At 37.0% G+C, this 25,714-nt stretch overlaps 1 protein-coding gene across 2 annotated transcripts; it reads left to right on the plus strand.

Moving 5' to 3' along the window:
• Nucleotides 1–326: 326 nt before the first annotated feature.
• Nucleotides 327–25,589, plus strand: ccdc171 (coiled-coil domain containing 171). 2 transcript variants are annotated; one of them, XM_030162336.1, is made up of 24 exons: nt 327–371; nt 2,469–2,721; nt 4,082–4,232; nt 6,015–6,184; nt 7,736–7,882; nt 9,200–9,292; nt 10,838–10,998; nt 11,986–12,124; nt 12,202–12,289; nt 13,727–13,854; nt 13,934–14,023; nt 14,101–14,292; nt 16,258–16,425; nt 17,435–17,602; nt 18,518–18,995; nt 19,991–20,101; nt 20,182–20,339; nt 20,469–20,615; nt 22,229–22,408; nt 22,974–23,119; nt 23,227–23,281; nt 23,780–23,911; nt 25,097–25,249; nt 25,370–25,589. In XM_030162336.1, exons 2-24 carry the CDS (start codon nt 2,491–2,493, stop codon nt 25,580–25,582), a joined length of 3,699 nt encoding a protein of 1,232 aa, XP_030018196.1. In that variant the 5' UTR covers nt 327–371; nt 2,469–2,490; the 3' UTR covers nt 25,583–25,589. The 2 variants fall into 2 exon arrangements, with proteins under 2 accessions (XP_030018196.1, XP_030018197.1); XM_030162337.1 differs by lacking the exon at nt 327–371 and adding an exon at nt 939–1,132.
• Nucleotides 25,590–25,714: the final 125 nt, after the last annotated feature.

Below are 25,714 nucleotides of genomic sequence, written 5' to 3' on the forward strand. Positions count from 1 at the left end.
TGGCACCAGGCCACAAAGTTCTGGTTCAGTTCTCTGTACTCATTTTCGTCTCCATTGTTGATGAGACCGACAATGGCTGAGTCGTCTGAGAACTTTTGTAGGTGGCAGTTTGTTGTGTGGTGTCGGAAGTCTGCTGTGTAGATGAGATGTAGATGTAGATTTACGTTTTGGGTTTGTTTTGTTTTTTTTTGGTTTTTTTTACCTTTATTTTATTTTATTTTATTTTATTTTATTGTGTTTCAATCATTTGTGACTCACGGAAGAGGGCGCTCTCCATTGGTTGGATCCAACCAATCAACAGGTACCACGGAAGTGACGTTGTGACACTAAAGATGGCGTCTGATTCAAACGGCTTATGAGTAGCTGTAGCAGTAAGTATTGAGTTTTTCCAAGTTTTTTTTGTATTTATAGACACTGTAACTGCATTGAAACTACTTAATTATCATATTTGAGACACACTAAGCTTGTATTATGCAACAATACACGCGTAAATAACTTTTAAGGTAGTTACGAGAAACACTTCACCAAATTCCGTTCCCGAAATGAGAAAGTTAGCAATTGTTTTGTTGACAAGTAAAATGTAAGTCCATTAAAGCTAATAAATGATCAATTTAAGAATCTTTATGACCTTCTGGTGAAATCGGCTTACAATTGATACCCCTGCTGTCTTTTAATGTTCATAAATTGACGTTATACATTTTGGAGAGGTGACGTACGTACACTTAAAATGTGAAGTCACAGGTTGAACTGATGTTAAAATAAACGGAGTTGGATGTTTTATTTTTACTTATTTGGAACTTGTTACAACAGATAAACATCAGTTTTTTAGGTAATCTGATCAATTTTATTTTATACCCTGACAAATCAAAATATTTGCTGCGAAAAAGTTAATCTGGCTGCTTTGTAAAGAACGTGTTTTTGTGTTAAAAATATGCTTAATTGCAAGAGAGAAGCTTGAATGAAGTTTGAATTAAATGAAGCTAAATATGACGATTTTTTAGATAGTTTTCTGTCTAATCCAAGGGTTGTGTGCGTCTGCTGGCAAGGCAACACCAGCAGCCAAGCAACCACCAAACCCCCTGGTACCACAACCACCTCCGGGCCTAAGCTGCTTGGAAATACATGCAAATAAGTATGTTTTTACTGAATGTAAATAACATGCATGCAGAGGTGCACTTAGTGTTTCACTGAGTATGTATCTAAAAGCATCTTGTTACAAATGCCTGCACATTAAATCTAAAGGGGAAAAAAAGGAGGATTAGGGCCACTGGAAAAAAAGAACAATAAGGCCCAATATATTTTTCTACCCTCACCTATGGTCATGAGCTTTGGGTCATGACCGAAAGGACAAGATCCCGGATACAAGCGGTCGAAATGAGTTTCCTCCGTCGGGTGGCTGGGCGCACCCTTAGGGATAGGGTGAGGAGCTCAGTCACCAGGGAGGAGCTCGGAGTAGAGCCGCTGCTCCTCCGCGTCGAGAGGGGCCAGCTGAGGTGGCTCGGGCATCTGTTTCGGATGCCTCCTGGACGCCTCCCTGGGGAGGTGTTCCGGGCATGTCCCACCGGGGGGAGACCTCGGGGAAGACCCAGGACACGTTGGAGAGACTATGTCTCTCGGCTGGACTGGGAACGCCTCGGGATCCCCCCCGGAAGAGCTGGAGGAGGTGTCTGGGGAGAGGGAAGTCTGGGCATCCCTGCTTAGACTGTTACCCCCGCGACCCGGCCCCGGATAAGCGGAAGAGAATGGATGGATGGATATTTTTTTATCTTATGATTCTGAGAAAAAAGTCAGAATTCTGAGGAAAAAAGTCAGACTTTTTTCTCAGAATTGTGACTTTAATCTCAGAATTCGGACTTTAAACTCAGAATTCGGACTTTTTTCTCGTAATAATAATAATAATAATTTTAAAAAATGTATTGGACCTTAGTTTTAATTTTTTTTCCAGTGGCCCAAATCCTTTTCTACACAAAACTGAAGAAAATTGAATATCAAATCATTTACAATTAGAAATATTGACCAATGGAAGTGACTTTCTATGTCCCCGTTGACAAACATTGAAGATGCAGTTTACTATAGCTGTAATTCACATTATTTTTACATTATAGTTTAACCCAAAACCTCCGGTGTGGTCTTTAAATGGGTCCTGGAGCTCACGTCTGGTCCAGAATTCAAAGGTATTCAGTTTACTGTCACTGAGGAGGAAAAAAACTTCAGCAATGTTCAGAACATATTGGGGCGGATGTGGTCCCTGAACTAAACCAACTAAAAACCACAAGCAATCAGCAACATCATCAGTAAAACACTGATGGATCATTTTACTGCACAATGACTTTTCATACAATAACTATATTCTGTTGACAGTATACATGAATATTTTTACATGTAGTGGGATATTTGCACGGTACACTGTTAGTAGTTTTTCTGTTTTCTAAAATAAAGGCTCTGATTATTTCTTGAACCACCATCAGGTTTAAAGAAACCATCGCCACCATGCAGCATGAAACAGAGAGAGCAGGAGACAGAGGCCGAGGTTCAAAAAGGGAGGAGGAGGATGAGGAGGAGGTGAAGGACAGGAGCCGAGGAGACAGAGGAAGCAGGAGGAGAGGGAGGAAGGCCACGTCAGAAGGAAGCGACAAGAGCGAGGAGACGAGGACGCTGAGGCTGAAACTCAATCAGCTGGAGAAAGACAAGCTTCAGCTGACGACGAGTCACAACCAGGAGGTGAGAATGAAGTCAGCAGATCTGTGTTGTTTTTATTTACTTATTTTTAATTTAGCATTTAAGGGTTTTGTTTTGGACCAATTCCTCTCCTTGTTTTCATGTTCAAACTCATATGACACCGGTTTTTGGAAATAAAATGGGAATTTTGTTGTAGACTGTTTGTGATAATCTATACAAAATGTTAGAATTTAAAAAAACCCAAAAACTTAACATAGTCCTTGAGTTTCTTAAACCCTTTTATACTACTACTAACTACTGTTATAACAGGCCGCCTAGGTTTCTTGATGTTTTTTTCTTTTTTTGCAATTAAAGTGTCAGAAAATGTCTTTCTTGCCAATTCTTTTGCACCTTTTTTCAGCAAGAATTTAACTTTCAATATTTGGCCATTAATGATCATTATTATATGTAATGAATGCTGAAAACAGTGTGTTGTAGCAAAACAAAAAACAAAACAAAAAAAACCGAACTTGCATTTTTTCAATCATATTATTTATGAAAACGGCTGTAAATGTTCAGAACAAACTTTATGAAATTATAGAAATAAACTTTCAACTATTTTACATGAGCTCAAACATTTATTTTTTTGTCTAGAGCATTCTGTTTTCATGTTATACCTTTTTATTTTTTTTATTATTTCTAGTTGTTTTTAGCCTGTGTGATAGTATCTGTAGACAGAGCCCCCCACTGGAAGAAAAACATCCATGATCTGCTTCTTTTACAAACAGCGCATCTCTTTGTGTCCTGGCTAGCTCTCTGTATATATATTAACACAACAGTATATATACATTTATATAATATTTCCAGTTAAAATACAACTATCAATGAACTATAAAAACTAGAAAAATACAGATTTAAAACTGTGAAAAAAAAGGCAAAAACAAATGGGTTAACTCCACAAAAACCCTCCAAAACAGCACTATCCCTATTAAATACAGTTATTTATAATAATTCACCAGAAAAATACTGATCTTGTTTGTTAGACCAAGAGTCCAAAGCTCAAATATATTCAATTTAGATGCATAAGAGATCAAATAAACCAGACATAGAATCCTACTTTTGTGACTTTTTTTCTCTTCAGTTTACAACTTTCATTTAAAACAATTGGAGAATGAAATTTTTATTTTATTTTTCTAAATGTTGCCCTAGCTCTATATTCTTATTATCTCAACATACAGTGGCCTCAATGCTCTGTCTTTTGTGTTTCTGAGAAAAGAAACATTCTGTCCTTGGTGTTAATTTACTTCATCGCTTTGTTAGGATTTGTTGAAAGTATCATAAGAAGAGAATGATTGGTAGGTCCCTTTAGTCAGTGCAGAGAATGAGGCTAAGTTAACCTGTACTGGATCCTTCCCGGGTGCAGGTGTGCAGGCTGGAGGCGGAGCTTACCCGGCTCAGGTCATCGGTTGAGCGCGGTGAAGCCCAGAGGGTGGAGCTTCAGTATCAGCTGACCGTGAGCCGCAGGGACGCCGACCGGGCCGACGAGCTCAGCAGAGACAGACAGACACTCACAGGTAAGCGAATCCAACGCACCCTGCAGCTCCTATAACCACAGTGACAACGAGGAGGTGCATTAATGGAAATAATGTGGGCACAAGCTTTTTTTTTTTACACAGATGAACAGACAGAGGAGTTTTTAGAATCAGAACAGGCTTTATTGTCAGAGTGTGTTCAGTGAAAGTGACACTTCAGTCGGTGCAACAATTTGAAGAAGAAAAACAGTATGTGTGAAAATAAGAATAGAGTGAATATAAAATTACAAAAACTAAAGCGTAAAATGAGAAAATAGAATATCAAATTTTACACAAAGTAATGAGAATAGAACTAAAAGTAGAATAAAATACAAATAGACAGTGTTTAAAGAACCCAGAGGTATTGTAACGCTATGATTGTTTTTTAAGTGAGAAATACCAAAACTGTAAGCACCCAGTTCATAATTTGTTTTTTGTTTTTTTTTCTACACTTTTGTATGTATAAAATAAGAAATACGAAAAGGGTTCTAATAGATAACATCTGTATGAATGGTAATGTTGGAGATATTTTGTCACCTTTTTCAATAAAAATGAAATGAAAACAAAAATACAAATAGGCATAAAATATAAATAGACACAATATTAACAGTATGTATATTTATGAACAAATCTATAAACATAGTGCATTTATGTATGAATAAATATTGAGTAAATATTGCATTGTTATTGCAGAGCAGAGGGTTATTGCACATAATTAGATTAGATAGAACTTTATTGATCCCTTGGGGGTTTGAGGTTCCAATAGCAACAGAACACCGAAAGTACAGTTTAAGAAATATTATAAGAAAATAGTAAAGCAATAACTTCGAAAAAACAGTAGTGAAAAAACAGGCAAAGTACAGTGAAAACAACAAACAACAGAGTAGTAATAATAAGTTGTAGTAATAATAATAAATAACTAATTATGTGATGTTATAATATAATATGCACAATATGTATGTATGTATTTATAATCACAGGATAAAAGTTACAATAAAGTGATAACAGTGATAGTAGTCGTAACGATATAAGTAACACTGGTCTACAAGGAAAATGCTTCCAGAATAAAAGTAATGAAATTTTACCACATGAGAGTCACTGATAAAGAAAAATCAAGTCAAAAATGCTGGTTGGCTGAAGTTTCCAAGATACAGCCTTGGGTCAAAATGTGAAATTCAAGAATTAACGACAGAATGGGTTTGACTCAAAAGGAATATTTGTCTCAGAGCTACAAGATCTACTTCACAACACTGTCTGCACATTAGAATACATTCACTTTACAGGTTCTATTTAGTGGAAGATTTATAAAACTATTATATAAATGTACATAAACCAATATATATGTGTAATAACACTTAATCATATACCTTGAAAACATCAGCAAACCGGCACTTTTGTCATTTATTTTCCAATTAATCTTATTAAAATACGTAACATTTAGCACATTTAATCTCTGAAGCAAATCATTTCTAAAAAAATTGTAGACCAGTGTAATAAGTAGTATAAGTAATAGTAATAAATAATAATAATGATAGTAATGATAAAATTCACATTATACTGGGTTATTGCACATTATTGGGAGTGTTACAGGTCAGGTGAGGTCATTCACATGTGCTACCTGATCAAAAATATGTGAAACTATGTGATTATCATTGTTAATCAGCGTTTATAGACACGTATCTGTACATTTTCCTTTTGTTTTCACTGTCATCCATCAGATTAAATCCATCAATATTCTGACTCCCAGTGATACCATAGTGATCTCTATGTGCTTTTGCGTCCCAGGTCGAGTGTCGCAGCTCCAGCAGACAGTCACGGAGCTGCAGAAAGCTCTGGACATCACCCGACAGGCCAGAGAAGAGGACCAGCATGCTTTACAGCAGGAAGTGGAAGAGGGTAGCAGATTGATTCAGAGCCTCAACGGAGACAACCAAAGACTGCATGGACTCCTGCAGGTTTTAATGAACACCACACACACACACACACACACACACAGGTTTGTGTTTGTGTGTTTGTGAGGAGCAGACTCATGGATATTTCAAAATGAGGTCGAAGTTATCCATCCATTATAATAAGAAACAAGCACAATGACAGAAGCATGTTGACGTTTTGGAAGGAATAGACATATCAGTGGTGTAAAACTGTCTGTTTGGCAACTTACAATAAAGTTCAAGAAAACACATGAATACAGTGATATTGATGAAGGGGTTCATGTAGTAATTATATTCCAAATTAACACTTTCAAAATAACACTGTGCCTTATAATGTTGATGTGCTGCATCAGCTAATAGTTTACATTATAGCTCTGTTATCTTAGCTCTATTTTTATTTATTTTTTTTGTATTTATTTACTCTATTTATTAGGGACCATTTACAATTTTAAACACAAATGTTGCCGTTTGATGCATCGTACCAGAGTTAGCCTTTGGCTAATTTACATCTGCAGTTTGCTTAGCTCTGTTAGCTTAGCTCTGACCAAAAAGAGCCACAGTAAAACCACAAATCACCTCCTTTTTTTGTATGGTTTGTGTTGTCAGTAGCTGAACTAAACATCTGTTTGGAATCCAACAAACAAGGTCAGAACTGTCACCATGGATCCAACAAACACCAGCTTAGCAAAGACAATCACATCCCATAATATCTTTAGACCTTCATTAACTTCAGAATCAAACTCAGCCATGTAGAAGAAACGTTGAAACTCTATTCTTTACGTTTACAGCTGAGTCCAGTAGAGAAAACAACAGGACTTCTAGCTTTTGTCACTTTGTCACTTTCTTCGACTCTAAAAGTTGTTTCTAATCGGTTCTCATCAAATCTGGTCACTCTCTGATGCTTTGGTCAAAGTCCCAGTGGTTTTAGGTTTCAACACCATGTTCCACCGACAGAGTGAGTCACTACTCCCTCTAGTGGTCACATATATTTGTCAGACAAGCATTTTAAATAAATTAAGTTCACAATCTAATACACTGGCATAATTTCAGAGCTCTTTCTTCTATACACCCTAGGTCATTTTTTAACCCATCAAGACCCAGTGCTATTTTTGCAGCAGTTCCCAAGTGAATCTTTCTCTAAGTCTTTAAATAGAAGTGATTTATCACCATTTATTCTAATATTATCCTCTGTATTTTGTATTTTAAAGTGAAAATCAGGTATTTTCTTCTATTTAATTCACTGATCATATAGATGTTCATAAAATCTCAGATTACATTTGAGGGTTATTATATCAAAAACAGAAAACTGAAGAAAGGGACTTAAGTGTATATCTATGAAACAGTATGTATATCTGTGTCTCAGATCTGTTAAAAATAGTGCATTTGTTTGGATAAATATTGAATAAATATTGCATTGTTATTGCACAGAACATTAATGCACGACTTGTTACATTGAGGAGGGCAGTGATTGTACAGTTGGAAGAACACCAGAGTTATCACTTTTACACCAGACATGAGTCCAGTCAGTGAGTCCTGTTGAAGTGTCCTGGTCTGTGGGGGTGGTGGTTGGTCCAGGAGCAGGAAGCAGCTCTGGAGGAGATGGAGGCGAGGATGGCCGAGCTGCAGAAAGACGCCGACAGGGAGGCGGAGCTAAACAGACGACAGGCGGAGGAACTCAAGTATCTGACGGACAGAGACGACCGGAGCCAAAGGGACAAAGAGGTGAGGACCCAGGACTTGGACTGCACTGCCGGGGGTCCAGTTTCTGCAGGTTTATACTTGAATTTGCCCAGATCCTGGACTCCTAGACTGTAATTGGTCTAAATCTGAATCAACTGTAGATGTGAACATGATGGTGAATGGTTGTTTGTTTCCAGGCTTGAGAGTTTGGAAAATGAATGAATGAATCCATAATATGTATCTAATATCTGTATATGTGCTGCTCCATTTTGGCCTTTTGGAGTCAGACTTAACCATATCTGGTCCAGTAGGAGGAGGTGGGCTTGACTTTATTTACCTTTTCCTGAACTGGACCGAACAGATAAACCATCAGGTGATATTAAAGGAACTGCATTAATGTGGTTTAAATCCGATCAAACAGATCAGTGTGTTAATGTTAATAATGAATCTTCTCAGTACACTACAGTTGGTCATGGAGTTCCTCAAGGCTCGGTTCTTGGACCAATACTGTTCACCTTAAAAGAGTGATATTTTGCTTTTTTAAATAGAATTCTTCATTTTCCAACATTTCCCTGTGGTCTACATAAACTGTAAGCGCTCTGCTTGGATCTGAATTCTTCATTAATTCAACTCCACAGGTCCGTCTTCAACCCTATTTCTGAGTAATGACACGAAAAAGGTTGTTTTGAGCGCTGGCCCTTTAAATGCACATGACTCCACCCTTCTAGGTTGTCAGCTGTGCTGCTCTGTCCCATTCAACCAACAACTGAACATTTTAGGTAACTGGCTTGAAGTTTGGACATATTTTCAGTTTTTACTACAACTGCTGCTGCTGACAAACAATTATGGCGCACTCAGAGAAATGTTTGTTGGAAGTCTTGACCTCATACGTGCAAATGTCGTGACGTAACTAGTTATAGATGTAACAAATTAAGCAGGAATTGAAATGGGTTATAGAGATCTTTATGAACTGTTAGGGTCCAAATACACAAACAAATGAACCAAAGACTAATAAAAGTGTTTTTAGATAAATATGACCCCTTTAAACATGCTTCCTTATGTAACTTAAGTAGGAAACACAGCATCAACTTTCACTGTTATGGTGATAATACCCAGTTATGAATTGACTTATTAAGAGTCTGGTTTAGACCAGCTCTAAATGTAAAGTGTCATAAGATAACTTTTGTCATGATGTGGCGCTATATAAATAAAATTTGATTGATTCCACATTGACAGATTGAGATCCCTATCAGATTCATTTGGGAAACAGGAGTGTGTAAGGCCGTGTATAAGGACTTTTACTGAACTAAAGGCTCTGTTGTGGCTGTGGTTTGGGTCAGGACTGTTTGTGTTTTGCAGCTGTCAGACCAGAGGGTGAAGGCTTTGGAGTCCAACATCGAGGCAGAGCGAGCTGCACACCTCCAGTCCAAATTCAACTCTGAGATCATCCAGGTAACACACACACACACACACACACACACACACACACCTGCATACCACTACACTAGACGAGGGGTTGAGGCTCGGAGAATAGACAAGTATTTTACTGGAAAAGAAAAATGTACAATATTTCTGTTTTTGCACTATTTGTTCTCACCTGTCCATCTATCCGGTTTTCTCAGTGTATTCAGTACTGAGAAAACAGTCTGGAATTGGACCAGTCGCTGTAAAATTTACACAATCTATTCAATGCTGAACCAATCACAAGTCTGGGGGGGCGGGTGTTTCACAATCCGCCATACGCACAGACTTCTTTTTGTCGTGAGTCAAAGTCAGTTCCTAGTCCGCAGATCTCCCTACAACTGTTGTCAGTTGTTTGATTCAAAAATAAGGATTGAATTACAGATTACATCCTGTATTCTCAAGTTTCTCTGATAAAAGCGTCACGCCCGTCTTATCTGTGATTGGTTTACTCGGCGTCTGTTAGTCCCACCTTCATATTTGGATTCAAGCCCCACGATTCCAGACGGATTTCTCATTGAGAAAGACAGACGCTGGCCTGGCTGCATTTGTACAGTTTGCACTTTAATGTTCTGAGATGTGCAGTGTAAATGGACTCACTGCAGTCACTAATACTGTTAAAATATTCACCCTTTTTTTTGTTTGTTTCAACTTAATTTTTATGTAGTTTTGCTCATACAAATATACAAGACATTTTACATACATTGACATATCTAATCAAACATCCCCATATGGTACACATGGAAAGAAAAAAGATATCTGCAGTAGATGTTGATTACAATTAATCACAAATGAAACATGAATGGAAAAAAACAAAACAAAAAAAACCACACATGTATACAACCACTTCTGAATGCTTATTGCATTAAAAGCTTCATCATGGGACTCCATCTCTTCATAAATAGCTCTCCCTGAATTCTAAGTACATAAGTAATTTGCTCCATCTGATAGATTTCCTTCACTTTCTCATTCCAAAGGTCATATGTGGGAGGTTCAGGTTTCAACCACTTGATAGTGATGCATTTAATGGCTGCCGTTAGCAAAATTCGCAAGAGGTATTTTCATTTATTTCCAACGAAACTTTCTGGGATTACACCTTAAATAGCAAACTTTAAATCTTTAGAAAATGTTTGAAAACTGTGTTCACAGCAGCAAATATATCATCCCGGAAAGGTCTGATCTTAGGACACGTCCAGAATATGTGGGTATAAAATATTCATCTTTGTTACCTAAATTTGTTTGTTGTTCTAAAAGAAAAGTAGCTTTATCATTATGGTTACAAGATAACTGCACATTTCCTATTTGTATTTGGAAAAATATTCTCATGGAGCCATCTCTTTGAGTTTATTTGTTTTGTTCAAGTAAAAATCTTCAGTTATTTTTAACTTGCACAGCAAATTATTCAAAGAAAAGCAAAAAGAACTGTTCTGATATTGATGTTCCTTTCAGTAAAAATTATAATTGCACCAGTATTGCGTCACCGTCTCTGAATGAAGCCGTAAACAGACTTCCCTCCCTGGTCATGTGACCTCCCAGCTGCGCGTGCGTGACCTGGAGGCGGCGTTGGCGGTGGAGCGGTCCGGTCTGCAGGAGGCCACGTCCAGTCTGGAGCTGCTCAGGACTCAGTTCAAAGAGGTGGAGCGAGCATACGGTGTGGAGAGAGAGAGGAGCAGCAGCACTGAGCGCGCTCTGAACAGGTGGGACGGTCAGCTGATACACAGAGGTGTGTTGGATTTGCATACCAGCACAGCCCTGAATTAAATATGTTATAGTAAATTTATTATTATTATCATTATTATTATTATTATTGTTGTTGTTGTTGTTATTCAACCTCCTGTGATTTGTAGAATTCAGTAGACCCTCAATATGAACTTTTGAGATTATGTTCTTGAAATATTTGCATATCTCACTGACTTGGTCTCATACGAGGGCTGTTCAATAAGTTCATGGCCTCACCCAGAAATACGGGTTGTTATAATACAGGATGTTACATTCTTTCGTGATGGGATAGTGATGCTTGAACATCGATGGACCAAGTGCATTGCTGTAAATGGAGATTATGTTGAAAAATAAAATATAAATTATCAGTCTGTGTTGTTCTGTTCTGGGTGAGGCCATGAACTTATTGAATGGCCCTCGTAATATAATTTCCAAAGCCACATATAGTGAAATATTTTAACCCTTTTGGTGCTTTTTCTTTCTTTTTTTTTTTTTTTATTCAACTTTGATATTAAGTTTTCAAAAGCTGTAGCTTGTGCCTCTGAGTCTTTCAGTCTGTCTGTAATTTATCTCATTTCAAGCTTTTGTCTTTTTCTTTGTGTTTATTTCTTGTAAATCATTTTATGAACACTTAAGTAGCATTTATTCCTTTTTTAAGTTTTTGTTTGTCTTTTTTTATTTATTATTTGGTAATCTTTGTTTTTCCTAGCCCTTTTTTTCTTTTGTCATTCTTTTCTCCTATTTAATATCTGAATATCTGAATATTTACTATAATAATAATTTAAGATAATCATAAATGGAACTCTCACTGATGCAGTTTTAGGTGAGTTCTGTTTATATGATGTTGTACATATGCCATTATAAATACAAATATGTTGTAATATTTATTCATTTTTCTGTGTTCTGATTATTTTAATGACATATTTGGCTTTGAATGAAAACGATTAAATATGTTTTGTATTCAGGTTGCAGGAGGAGTATGAGCAGTGCAAGTCCAACTTCAGCGTTGCCTTGGAAGCAGAAAAGAAAACGACCTCTGACCTCACACAACTGCTGGAGGAGGAGAAAAGGCGACACTGTGATAAACGCTCAGAGCTGGAGCAGGTAACACACCCACGCTAACTTTAGCTTAACTCTAACTTTAATACTGATGGGTTTGGTTCTTCTTCTGTGGTGTTTAGGCGGTTCACTGGCAGAGCAACACAGACAACGCCTTCAAGAACTTCAGGAAACAGGTCAAAGAGACACTTCAACCGCACACAGACACAGGTAAACACTGAACACACACCTGAGAACACACACTAGGGTCTCACCCAAAGGATCACTCCACTTTCTCTGTGAGGAAGTAATAGATTCACATTTCACAGCCAAAAATAGCAGTGAATTAATCCTCCAAAGGGTTTTATCTGTGTCTATAAACTCATTTATGTCATTGGTCTGAGCTGTTGAGCTACACTGTCATCAGGAAACCATGAAAAAAACCCACAGATCACTAAATAACCCACCATAAATACGTAAAGAAACCCCCCCAAAAAACTAAGAGCATAAGACATCCTTTGTATGTGTGTTTTTTTTTCTCCTGTTGTCACTGTGTTTTGTCTGGTTTTGTTTGGTTTGGTGCATATGTTATGTGTGTATTTATTTATTCACTCATCTTTCTTTCCCCATTTTGGGAACTTATAGTATATACATATGCATATCGTTGTAGCTTGTTTGAAATGTACTTGTATTTGTAAAACCCTAATAAAAAGTAGTTAAAAAAAAAAAACACAGATCACTGAGATTTATTGTCAAACATTTCAGAGGGAAACAATACTTTTAGTGTTACCTCATAATTGGCTTTTACTCTCGTAACTGTAATGTTTTCAACTTATTTTGTCATAGGTTTGATGTTTAATCTTGTAATTTCAACATTGAAATCACATTTTAACTTTTCATGATTACAACATTTAATCACCAAACATCTACATATAAATCTTATGATTTCAATTTAGAACTGAGTTTTACAATGTGTTTATGTATATTTTTAGTGTAGATGTGTGGCTGAAATTTCTGTTGTCTAACTTTGCTATCTTGGCCAGGACACTGTTGCAAAATAGATTTTTAATCTCAACAAGTCTTTTTTTTTTCCTGGTTAAATAAAGGTTAATAAAAGTAATCAAAATTTTTTCTCCCAGTTTCGACATTTTAATTCAGAATTCTGCTGCAATCTTGTTATAATTTATCTTCATGTAAAAGTAATTTAATACAAATCTATAAATATAACTGTCTGAAATCTTGATTTTTTTTTTTTTGTTCTGCTGTAATGTAAATGATCCCTGTACTTCAGTGTATTTAAAAACCTTAAATCACCTTTTGTCTTTTTATGTAATGATGGCAACATTTAATCACTTAATATCAACATATAAATGTCATTATTTTAACATTTTACCTCAAAATATTAACTTAATCTTACAATTTCAGCATTTTGTCTCCTGATTTCAACATTTTGATTCATAATTCCAACTTTAACATCGATCTGCTCCACTTTTGTCACAGTTTCTTTACATAAATGTAACCTAATACAACTTCATAAACATAAGTTTCTGAAATCTTGATTTTTATTCTGCTACATTGTAAATGAAGCCTGTACTCCAGTGTATTTCTGTGTGAAAATAAGGATTAATAAAATGTGATGACTTGAATGTAAATGCTGTCTGTGTGCAGGCTGTGATCCTCCAGTATCCTCTGCTGGGAGTTGTAGTCCTAGGAGTTGTAGTCCTGCTGATGTCCTGCAGCTGCTGCAGACGACGCTGTGCACCTGCAGACGGCGACAGCAGGAGGCGGACCAACGGGTATAAATACACCACTCATGGTGAGTCTGCTGTGGTTTTACTGTCAGTTTCTCATCTGTGTTGTATTTACTGTTCGCAGGTCCAGGATCTGCTGTTGGAATCACAGAAGCTGCAGGCGGAGAAGCAGAGTCTGACCCAGCTGACCTCAGATCAGAGCGCAGAGATGGAGGTAAATGTCCGACTCAGACCTGCAGAGCGCAACGTTCAGCGGTGCATTGGTTTGTGTCTGTGTTCGTTTTCCTGCAGGAGGCGCAGCAGCTGATGGTCAAACTGAAGGAGGAGCTGGCCCGGCTGCAGCTGCAGAGCTCTGATTGGTCAACACACAGCCAAAATCTGCAGGCCGAGCTGCAGGAATTACAGGAAGAGAAGAAGAGAGAGAAGGAGGAGAGGGCAGAAGAAGTGCAGAAGATAACTGAACACTACCAGAAAGACTCAAAGGTGCCTTTATGGACTTTTTCTGACTACTTTAGTTCTGTTTGCAAATGGGCTAAAGCTCAGAACAGTCGCTTAGCATCAAAAACTGCAACTCCCATAATGCTTTGTCTCATATTGTAGCTTTATCCTGTTGGTGCCTTTTTAATCTTATAAAGGTCAGTTTTTTTTGATGGAAACGGATGAAAAGTTGTGGCAAATAATACAATTGTGGAAAAAATTATTAGACCACCCCTTGTTTTCTTAAATTTCTTGTTCATTTTAATGCCTGGTACAACTAAAGGTACATTTGTTCGGACAAATATAATGATAACAACAAAAACAGCTCATAATAGTTTAATCTCAGAGCTGATATCTATCCATTTTCCATGGTTTTCTTGATAATAACCAAAATTCCTTCAGTTCTTCCATCAGTATCTATGGCATTGTACTGACAAAAACAGTGCTTTTAGGCATTCCATGTTTTCTTTTCTGTCTGTTTTAGTCACATGACACTCACAGGAGTTAGTACTTGTTGCATAACTATTGTTTTGATGACTTTTGATGGGCTAATAATTTTTTCAGCGACTGTACTTTCAATTGCACTGATTTTTGCCAATTAGTTACAAACAGATGCTGTAAAAGCTGTGAGATCAGGCTGTTTTAAATCCTACAAATGCAACAAATCACAAAGACACACAACAGGATAATATAGGAAAAACAAGAAACTCATTACCACAAGATTTGATGTGATTTGATTTTACATGACATGCATTAAAAGCTAAATTGTTGTGAATATGTTTGTCTTACAGTGAAAAACATCAAAGTATAAACCAGGGGTCGCAAAGTCATTTTAGTTCAGGTTCCACATTCAGCCCAATTTGATCTCAGATGAGTCAGACCAGTAAAATAATAACATAATAGCTTATAATTATTGACAATTCAGAATTTTTCTTTGTTTTAATGCAAAAAAAAAACAAAAACATTAAGCAAGTGGTGTCAGACATAACAAACCCCGCCCCTCACACATATTTCACCCATTATAAGTTAATGGTAAGATTTTAAAAATTCATAAAAAATTTGAACTTTGACCTACTTTTCCCAAAATGTAATGAGATCCATTCTGGGTTACTGGGAATCAATAAACCCAATTTGGTATGAATTCGCCCAATAGTTTTACTGCTAGAGTGTTAACAAACAAACAAACAAACCGAACCAAAAACAATACCCCTTGCCTCCCCTTCGGGGGGTGGGGTAATATTGAATAGTGAAAATATTTACATTAACAAATGATCCAAAAAATTAAAAAAAAAAAAAGATGCGAATAACCTGAAAAAAATGAAATTTCTTAAGAAAAATACTGTATGTGCAATTTTAACAATATTATTCCTCAATTTATCATCTATACATGTGCATTATACCCTCTCTGTTCGAGCAGATGTTTCCCCTTTTTGTATCTGTTAAATGCGAAAATACATGATTTTCACTGAAAAAAATTTAAATTCAGAGGATAATATTATAATAAATGATGATAACTCATTTAAGAATGATTAAATAGAGAGAAAGATTCATTTGGGAACTTCCACAGAAGTAGAGCTGGGTCTTTATGGGTTAAAAACCTTTATAATTAGAACAAATCTGATTAATATATCTCATCAATTGCTTTTGTAATGAATATTTTAAATGGTAAAGAGACTTTGTGGACACCCTATATGTTAAAATGTATATAAAGGAAACCCTGGGTCTGGTTCTGGAATGGGTCATACATTTCCTACATGATCATCTTAAAGGCTGTACATTAAAGCTGCAGGAGCTGTAAACTCAAAGTTAAAGCCCGTTGCTCTTTGCCTCCTTCTCTTCATGTGGTCCCTGTGTGAGGCGTTCCTACAGAACAGTGTGCAGTCATTATGTCAGATGCATTTAATTAAACCCTTTGTGCTGCTGCGTCAATCTGATCAAACCCCGCCCCCCCGTTGTGTTGGTGTGTTCCAGGCTCGACTGTCCTTCCTCTACTGTCTGTATCAGCGCCTGCTGGCCGGCTGCGTCCTCCTCCATCAGCCCCAAAGCATTCTGGGAAACTTCACATGGGAGGAGCTGTGCGGCGTCATCAACGAGCAGGTCGACCAGCTGACCTCTGACCTCCAGAAAGCCAATGACCAGGTGAGCAGTGGTCAGACTAAAACAGTTGATCTGTGATTCTGTGAAGAGCCAACTACAACTCCCAGGGTGCATTTCATCCATTGTCATCCGAGCTCAGAGCTTCAGAGTCTGTTAGCTGTTCGGCTAAAGGCAGGAGGAGGCTAAAGATGTAGAGAAAACTGAAAATACAATCAGTATCTAATATCAGTTCACTATATCTCAATCATTTAAATTAAATTGTTAAAGTTAACTGTATCACTTTTAAATGTATTTTCAAATTTCACATCAAACAGCCATGGGGGTTTATAACATGTAAATGGTTACAAATATCAATATAGTTCCTATTGAGCACTGATAGGAAGTCATATATGGACTTTCATTTGGGTTCATGACCTTTGACCTTGAAGTGTCAAACTCAAGGTCACCAATGTCTAGATTTCAACAATCTTCTTCTCCAAAACTACTGGTGAGATTCTTTTCAGTTTTGATCTGTGTCTTCCTTGGAACAGTGTCTACAAAGTTTGGTCACAGGGTTAGAAATTTCGATTTTTGAAATTTTTATGAATTTTTGACATATTAAAAACTTTGTCTTGTGATTATTTTGTCCATTTTCTTGATTATTTTGTTCACTTTATTGATATATTTAAATTTGAGGAATTTTCTAAACATTACAAATGTGCCTTTCTTCTAATGGTCCATATTTTGATGGTTTATAGCATGTAAATGGTTACAGATATCAAAATAGTTCCTCTTGATCACTGATAGAAGTCATATATGGACTTTGATTGAAATAGTTGAGTTTTCCTCCAGTGAAAGTCCCGCCCACTTCTATTGTTAGATTGATCTGCATCCAGACCACAGGACTAGAACATAGAACAGAACCTGACAACCTCACACATTCAACTTATTGATTCTGATAGAACATGACCCTGAGATACAGTGACATCATAATAATAATATTAATAATGTGATAATAACATGTCATACACAGAACATTGAACACACTGTTTGTCTGTTTCTCTCTCTGTAGGTCGCCCAGCTGCAGAGTGTGTGTGCGAAGAAGAGTGTGTGTGTGCGTGAACTTCAGCGCAGTCAGGAGTGTGTGTTGACTCGTCTGGAGGAGAGTGTGAGGAGGAGAGAGGAGGCGTGGAGCAGCCAACACACACACACTGTAACGCAACTGCACAATGAGCTGGAGGTAATACACACACACACACACATACACACACACACACACACATTAAGTCTACACATGTGTGCAGTCTGATAGTGATTGGACTGGGATGTTAATATTCCATTTATAAAGGGTATTAACAGACTGACAGTTTTGTTTTAATGATACAGATGTAAATATAGGTTGTGCCTGAAAAAGCTGATACTGATAGTTTGTAAAACCTTCTCCTGATCCCATGTCATCGGCCAAAATGATTCACGGTCTCGAGAATGTTGAATATGTATATATAATTAAATTTTTACAATATCTTCAGGTCCATCATGCTGCTGAATGATGGTTAGATTAGACTAGATTCGATTAGATTAGACTAAATTAGGTTAGATTGGAATAAATTAGATTAGACTAGATTAAACTAAATTAGATTAGATTAGATTAGAATAGATTAGATTAGCCTAGATTAGATTAGACCAGATTAGATCAGACTACATTAGATTAGATTTGACTCGATTAAATTAAACTAAATTAGATTAGATTGGAATAAATTAGATTAGACTTATTAAAATAGTTTATATTAGACTAGATTAAACTAGATTAGATTAGACTGCATTAGATTAGATTAAACTAAATGAGATTAGATTAGAATAAATTAGATTAGACCACATTAGATTAGATTCGATTTGATTTGATTTGATTGATCCCGCAACTGTGAAATTCCTCAAAGCAGCAACAGAATGAAGTGCAGAAATATGTGTGCATGCATAGATAGTGCAATTAAAATAATATATAATAATAATAATAATACAAACTACACAGACTATATACATATTTACAACAGAGTGAACTGTAAATTGTCAGACTGAAATAAAAGTTCAAATCAGAAGTGCCATATATTTTGCCAAGTGTTTATTTTGTTCCATAAACTCATCGTCTCTGTTTCAGCTGTGTCGGTCCCAGTGCACCTCTCTTCAAGATCAGGTCTCCTCGTTGACCTCCGACCTCTCCCGTCTGCGGGGTCTCCTCGCCCGGAGCCGCAGGGAGTCGTCGTGCTTCCTGTGGGCGTGTCTGCTAGTGGGCGGGGCTCTGACACACACCGAGCGCCGCGTCCACACGCTGTGCGAACACAAGAGGCTGCTGAGCCGACGGCTGAAGGAGAGGGAGCATCTGGAGGAGGAGGTGAGGAGGCTGGCTGCAGCGCTGGGCGACGAAGAGGAGGAGGAAGAGGAGCAGAGGAGGAGCAGGGCCATGAGGAGGTGGAGGAGGACGCTGTGTGTGCTGTCTGCACTCAGAACATGGAGGATTCTGGGGAAAAACACATGTGTGATGTTTCAGCTGGAGTTGGGAGGTGGACCTGCAGTGGGTTTATCTGTATGTGGAGAGAGTACGGCAGCTCAGGAGGGACAAAACACACAGAGGACAGGTGGGTGGTCACTGCACTGTCAAAGTTTATGTCCTTCGAGCTGTCAGACACCTGGAATTATGTAACTGAGATAAGATAAGATAGAAATTTATTAATCCCTCTGGAAATTAAGGTTCCAGTCGCAGCCCAACACTGAATGTACACATGTAAGAAATATTTTAAGAAAAGAGCGATAACAATAACTATCAAAACAGTAGTGAAATAACAGGCAATTGCACATTAAAAAGCACTAGTAGAATTATTAAATAATAAAGTAGTAATAATGAATAAGTAGGATTATAATATTAAATTATGTACAGTATATATGTAGTTTAATAACCACAGAATAAAAATAATAAAGTGATAATAGTAATAGTCATAACAATGATATGTAAGTAATAAGTAATATAAGTATGCAAGTAATAGTGATAATAATAGTATTAAGAAGAAGAAAAAGAAATGACAACGCCAACAAACTTATTGTGAAATGATGGTTGGTTGAAAGTCATCCAGTTGTGGTGCCACATATTCAGTCAAAGGTCAACATTTGCAGTAATTGAACAAAAATAGACGAAGGATTCGTTATCACATGATCCAACAATGTGATTAAAAGCTTTGATAACCACTGAGTAAATAGAACTGATCTGATAAACAGATGTCATCAGGTGCTTTTGTCATACATGTTTGAAACTGTAAAGACACTCTGTATTATTGGAAAGTCCGTCTTCAGTCCCACTGAAGTGTCCTGCAGAATGTTTTTTTTTGGTCGTTCTGCAGTTTCAATCTCATAAATGTATGTAAAGTAAGTAAAGTTTATTTATAAAGTGCTGCACGTAAAATGGGTGCAATAAAACTACATAAGAATAATTATATAGAATAGAATAATAAAATAAATAAAAAGGATAAATCCATCTACCAAAAGCTTTTCTAAAAGCTGTCTTGAGCTCCTTGAAATGTCACAAAAGTTAGTTTTCCGTGTCTCTTTTTGATCAGGTCTTCCCTCATTTGTTTTCCAGATGATGATTCCAGTCGTGAGGCGACATTCGTTCGTTGGCTTCGCTCCAAAGGCATCTCAGCTCTAATCCTGTCGTCCATGAGTGACCTGCAGGCGGCGCTAACACACCCTGGTAACCACAAACACACACAGACAAACGCTTTTACTACAGCCATCATCAGAATGTCTGACTCTCATTCTCTTCAACTTTAGGCTCCTCCCCTCCACATGTGGTGTCAGCAGCCCGGTCCACTTTGACCCGCCTCCTGGGTCACCTGCTCGGCCAATCAGACAGAGCGTCAGGTCGATGCATTGCTGGTAAAGCAGATGAGGACAGACTGAAAGTGACGTCTCCACAGTCCCGCATGAAGGTCAGGACAAGAAGAGCCGTGATTGGCTGCAGTCTCTCACAGTGGGCGTGGCTTAGTTGGAAAAAGGTGATATATCATTCAGTATTAAATGTTTTAAATAAAATCCTTCTGTGTGTGATTTCCCATCAGACCCTGGTGTCTAGCCTGCAGCAGCACTTCCTGCTCTTTAGCCAACGGCTGCACTCGGCCGAGGTGGAGAGGCGGAGCCTGAGGGTGGAGCTGGCCAATCTGAGGAAAGCAGCGAGGAGGCAGGAGAGCGAGAAAAGCTGCAAGACGGTAACTCACAGGATAATGTTGTGATACAATTAATACTGATTATTGTTTACATTTGAGGAAATTTGACTTTATTAAGTGTTTTAAATCTGGTTCAAAGTTAAATATTGGTGCTTCGTATCAGAAAAAGTGGGAGTAGGAAACGGTGATTTTTAAATTCACATGGTTCATCACAGATACGACAAGATATTTAATGTTTTAGTTTCTCATTTTAGAGCTGAACAATAAATGTAAAATGTCAAAAATCACCATATAGCCAAGTGCAATATTAATATTACAGGATCTGCAATGTTTTGATGAAGGTAAAATGTTGCACAGTTTAGCATTATTAACGAAACATTAAGAAACGTTAGTGAAATGAACTGTAAAAATGACCGCTCCCATCAAAACTGTCCTCAGATACACCTATTATTATGCAATTATTTCAGTTAATCATGATTATTTTGTACAGTGGTGAAAACTGTCCACGTTGAGCTCCATTAAAATAAGTTGATGAAACTCAGATGTCATAGTTTATCACTGTTTCCACGTACTGACATTTGGCTTATGTGAATTATGTTTTCGTTCATGTACAAGTGTGCAAAAATTAGATTTAAATTTTCGTTGCTGTCACATTAGTTGTTGATATTGCAGCCGAGAGCCCAAGGACCTTCTGCAAAGAACAGATGTGATGAAGGAATAAGGGACACACACCTGCAGTGACTGGAATTGAGCAATAACACTTAAGATTAACAATTTAGAAAAATAAAATGTTGAAAACAGCGGTGAATATTATTGAGTGTGAACCACAGGTGTATCCAGCGTATTAGTGCAGTATTTAACAGTAGGAGTGTGTATTGGCAAGAATCTGGCGATACGATACAAATCACAATACTAGGATCATGTTACGATATATCACGATATATCACGATACTGTTAATAAAGCAATATTTTTTAATTTTGTTTCCGTTTTTAAAAGATTATGTACTGTCAATTTTGATTACACCAAAAATATGCACAAATACTAAACTAATTTCACTCAGAACAGGATCTATTGCTGTATCACAAAACGTTCCTCAGTAAAAACTTAAATTATGTTTCACAGACATTACAGTTTGAGATCCCACTCAAACATTCATATTTTATTAGTTGTGAAAAGAATGCATTGTGGACAGTCCCTGAATCATCCAACATTATAACATTATATTTGTGTGATTCTGACACAGGAACTAACATCTGCCTCTTTCAGACAATAAAAAGGGCTTTAGGATGCTTTGAATAACCATTATTTAAAAAACATTCTTAAATAATAATAAATAAAATATAAACAAAAAACAAAAATGAACCCTCAGCATGTCTGCATTTGAATAAATACCTAAAAATATTGATACAGTACTTTTTTACATCGAAACAGTATCGTGAAATGAAATATCGTGATATATTGTGGAACTTATATTTTCTTGCACCCCTATTTAAAAAAGGTATTGGAATTTTACTTTAGACTCATTTTCCATCTATCTTGTGTGAATTTATCGTCTGTCAGCTAATGCACCTGTTCTCTGCTTTATTGTTCTGTTTTCTATACACCATCCTGACATTTGATTTTGTGGAGGAAAAACATATTTTGTTTTTTTTAGGTCCCGGTCGAGCGTTTCCACAGTGTGTGTTCAGAGCTCCGTCAGGCTCTGAGTCGGGAACAGGAGGCTCAGAAACTGATTCAGGACCAGAACAACCAGCTCAACACACTGCGAGTCAGAGTGGACTCACACACCACAGAGCAGACAGACACACAACGCACACTGACTCACAACCAACAGGTACGACAACCAACCCAAACCATAAGACTACAAAAGGGTTCTGATTTTCAGATATATAACAAGAAACATACAAGTTCCTGTCCAACTACCACAATAAGATAAGAAATAGGATAAAAAATAGTAAAAAATGTCTAAAAAAAAGTCACATAAAAGCACATACACCAACTGAAATGTCTGAGAAGTGTCGTTTTAATAATATGTTTTGTTTATTTGTAGATCCACTGTGATCTGCATGTTATAATACACGTGTAAATGATAAACTGAAGTTTAATATTGTTAAAAATGCATGTATTTTTCATAAGAAATTTTAGCTTTTTCATGGTTGTTCATATTATTCACGTTGTTTCAAGGATAGTTTGTAGATGTAAGCATTTTCCTTAATTTCCATCATGTAATTAATTGTTTTTTCACTCTAAAACATGAGACTAGTTTGGAGTTGTGATCATTTATAGGTTATTATAATATTCTTTTCCTGGTCTGATCCACTGGGGTTCAAATTGGGCTGAATGTGGAACCTGAACATAAATGAGTTTTGATGATTTCTTCTGCTCACTCTTTTCTTCAGCTTTTGGCGGAGGCTCATCAACAGGTGAGCGGTAAGGAGCGCTCGCTGAGGATTCTGGGTAAGCACCTGTCCGGGGTTCAGAGGGAGAAGCGTCAGCTGGAGGAGAGACTGCAACGGGCGGACGAGGAGCTGAGGGAGGACGCCACGTACGACTCATTCACTTCATCCCTTTAGATTCAATACTTTGTACTGATGATGACTGGAAGTGTTCAGCAGAATGAATCCAGTCGTTGTACTTTTTGGTCTGTTTTAGGCGCAGAGATCGTCTGATTGGACACATGAAGGCAGCAGAGATGAGTTACAGCCAGGTAATATAGAAACAAACAGGTTCACACACAGACACACACATGTGGAACTCTGGTCCACAAGGAAAAGGAATAATAAAAGCAGAGAAAGTTTAACAAGTCTGAGGCACTAACAAAGAACAGCTCAGACTAAATACTGGTTTTGTGTAGTTTCACAGATACAGTCTATGGTCTAAATGTGAAATATTGGCCATTAATGATAGAACGGGTTTGAGTCCAAAGGAATGTTTATATCACACTGACTTCAACACACAATATACTGACTTTACAGGTTCTGTATCCTGGAACATTTATAACCTACTGGATAAATGGACAGAAACCAACATAAATGTGGAATAAGACTTCATCAAATACACTGAAAACATCAGACAAACATTTTAGTCGTTGGTTTTCAGTTAATGTGATTAAAGTCAATTTAGCACATTTAATACAGTTTTTTTTAGATAACTTCTAAAGAAAAAAAAGTTGTATATGAGTGACGTTCCTATCTGTGACCCTCAGCTCAGGGAAAGCCTCGTCCAATCACAGCGCTCCCTACAAGCTCAGCCACGCCCCCTCATGTTACCTGTGGGACTTCTGGAGCTCAGTGGAACAGAAGGCATTATGGGAGATCCTGCTCTGGCATCGTGTCAGGTCGCTGTATTTTCTGCTTCAAATATTTTGTTTCCTTTTTTTTTTTTTTTTTTTTTGTATCTGAGTTTTTCATTTTTTAATTTATCTATAATTTATCCTTTTGTCTTTTTCTTTGTGTTTATTCCGTGTAAATCATTTTATGAACAATTCAATAACATTTATTCCCTTTTTAAGTTTTTAATTTGTCTTTTTTTTGTTTATTATTTGCTAACCTTTTGTTTTTCCTAGCCTTTTTTCTTTGCTTAGTTTTTTTCTCCCATTTAAGTAATTTTTTATCAACATTTACAATTTTAAGTTTTTTTTTTTTTTTTTAATATTCAATATTGATATCAAGATTTCAAAAAGCTGTATCTTGGAAGTGTTTGGAACATGAATTGAACAATTGAACAGAATATATACATAATAGTATACTCCAAAGTAGGATAGAAAAATTCACATTTCACAGTATAATTTACATTTCAAATACATAGAAACAAATGGAAGTAAAAATATATAAAATAAAATAAAAGATATAATTTAAAAAAAAATAAGCTCAAGGTATAAAATAGAAATTATACAAATTAAATAAATTTATATACTTGACATAATTTTTTTATTTTATTTGCTTTAGAGTTTGTGATGTTCTTTAAATTTTCTAAATATTTGGAAAAAAGGGCTTTAAAAACAATAATGTTTGGACGCTGGTGTGCAGATTTAGTCCAATGGATATGAAATTTGGCAAATATTATTAGAAGGCTGATAATATATCTTTTTTCTGGCGTTATTTTATCAATTTGTGAAAGGCCAAATAAAATATGTTGAAAGTTCAATATGATGAGAGTAAATGTACTCATCTAATTTGCATATTGTGATGTCACAGGGTGGCGGCCATATTGGATTGTGTAACTTTTAGTCAAATGTAACTTGGCTACAGTCTTTCAGTTATGTTGCTTGTCATAATATTACAACATCGGTGCTTAAAGGGTTAATAATTTAATCTAATTATAAGTGGAACTCTCATTGGTGCAGTTTTAGGTCCGTTCTGTTTATATTTTATAGTACATGTGCCATTATACATTATATATAAATATATATTGTTATTTAGCGCTTAAAGGGTTAATGTGTTTTTTTCTTAATATTTACTTTATTTGCTTTCCTTTTCCCTTATTTTTCTCCTCACTCCCAGTTTCTCTTCGTCTCTTGCAGAGTTTACTCTCGTCCTTCTCTCAGCTCTCTCAGACGTTCATCTCCAGGGTCGACTGGCTGGAGCAGGAAGTCTCCGCCCACCGCAGTCATGTGACTGCGCTGCGCAGTGAGCTTCAGGACGCCTGTCTCCGTGACAACCTCGCTTACACCTCTGTAAATAAAAAATGAAATTCAACACGGTGGAATATTTGTCCGTACTTTCAGAGCAGTGAGGTGACAGATTCACCGATCAGCTGATGTATTGATCGGAACTCTCGTGTCCATGTTTTTCAGGTGCCTGAATTTCCTGAAACGTCTCCGTTCACTGACGTCGAAGCTGCCGAGCCCATTCTGCTCTGCGATTCCTTAAAACCTTTGCCTGTCTGTTTAAGCCCTGCCCCTTCCAAATTAAACCCCGCCCCTTCTCCAGCCACACCCAAACCAACCAAAAATAAAGAGAAGAAAGTCATGAAGAAGAAGAAAGGACGGGAAAGAGTCAGAAAGTGAAGAAAATCCAAAATTAAGTAAAAACACGGAATGATTTGACAACATGGAAGTGTTGTTTTAGATCAGGGGTGGTAAACATGTGGCCCGCGGACCAAAACCAGCCCGGCGAAGGGTCCGATCTGGGCCTTTGGG

This window comes from Sphaeramia orbicularis, chromosome 18, assembly GCF_902148855.1.
Source record: "Sphaeramia orbicularis chromosome 18, fSphaOr1.1, whole genome shotgun sequence".
Taxonomy (NCBI): Eukaryota; Metazoa; Chordata; class Actinopteri; order Kurtiformes; family Apogonidae; genus Sphaeramia; species Sphaeramia orbicularis.

Excerpts from the sequence above, each read along its gene's own strand:
- ccdc171 (XM_030162336.1), top strand. The coding sequence starts at position 2,491 with ATGCAGCATGAAACAGAGAGAGCAGGAGACAGAGGCCGAGGTTCAAAA. Across the intron at positions 12,290-13,726 it reads TCAACCGCACACAGACACAG|GCTGTGATCCTCCAGTATCC; the intron begins GTAAACACTGAA and ends GTCTGTGTGCAG. Across the intron at positions 22,409-22,973 it reads CACTGACTCACAACCAACAG|CTTTTGGCGGAGGCTCATCA; the intron begins GTACGACAACCA and ends TCTTTTCTTCAG.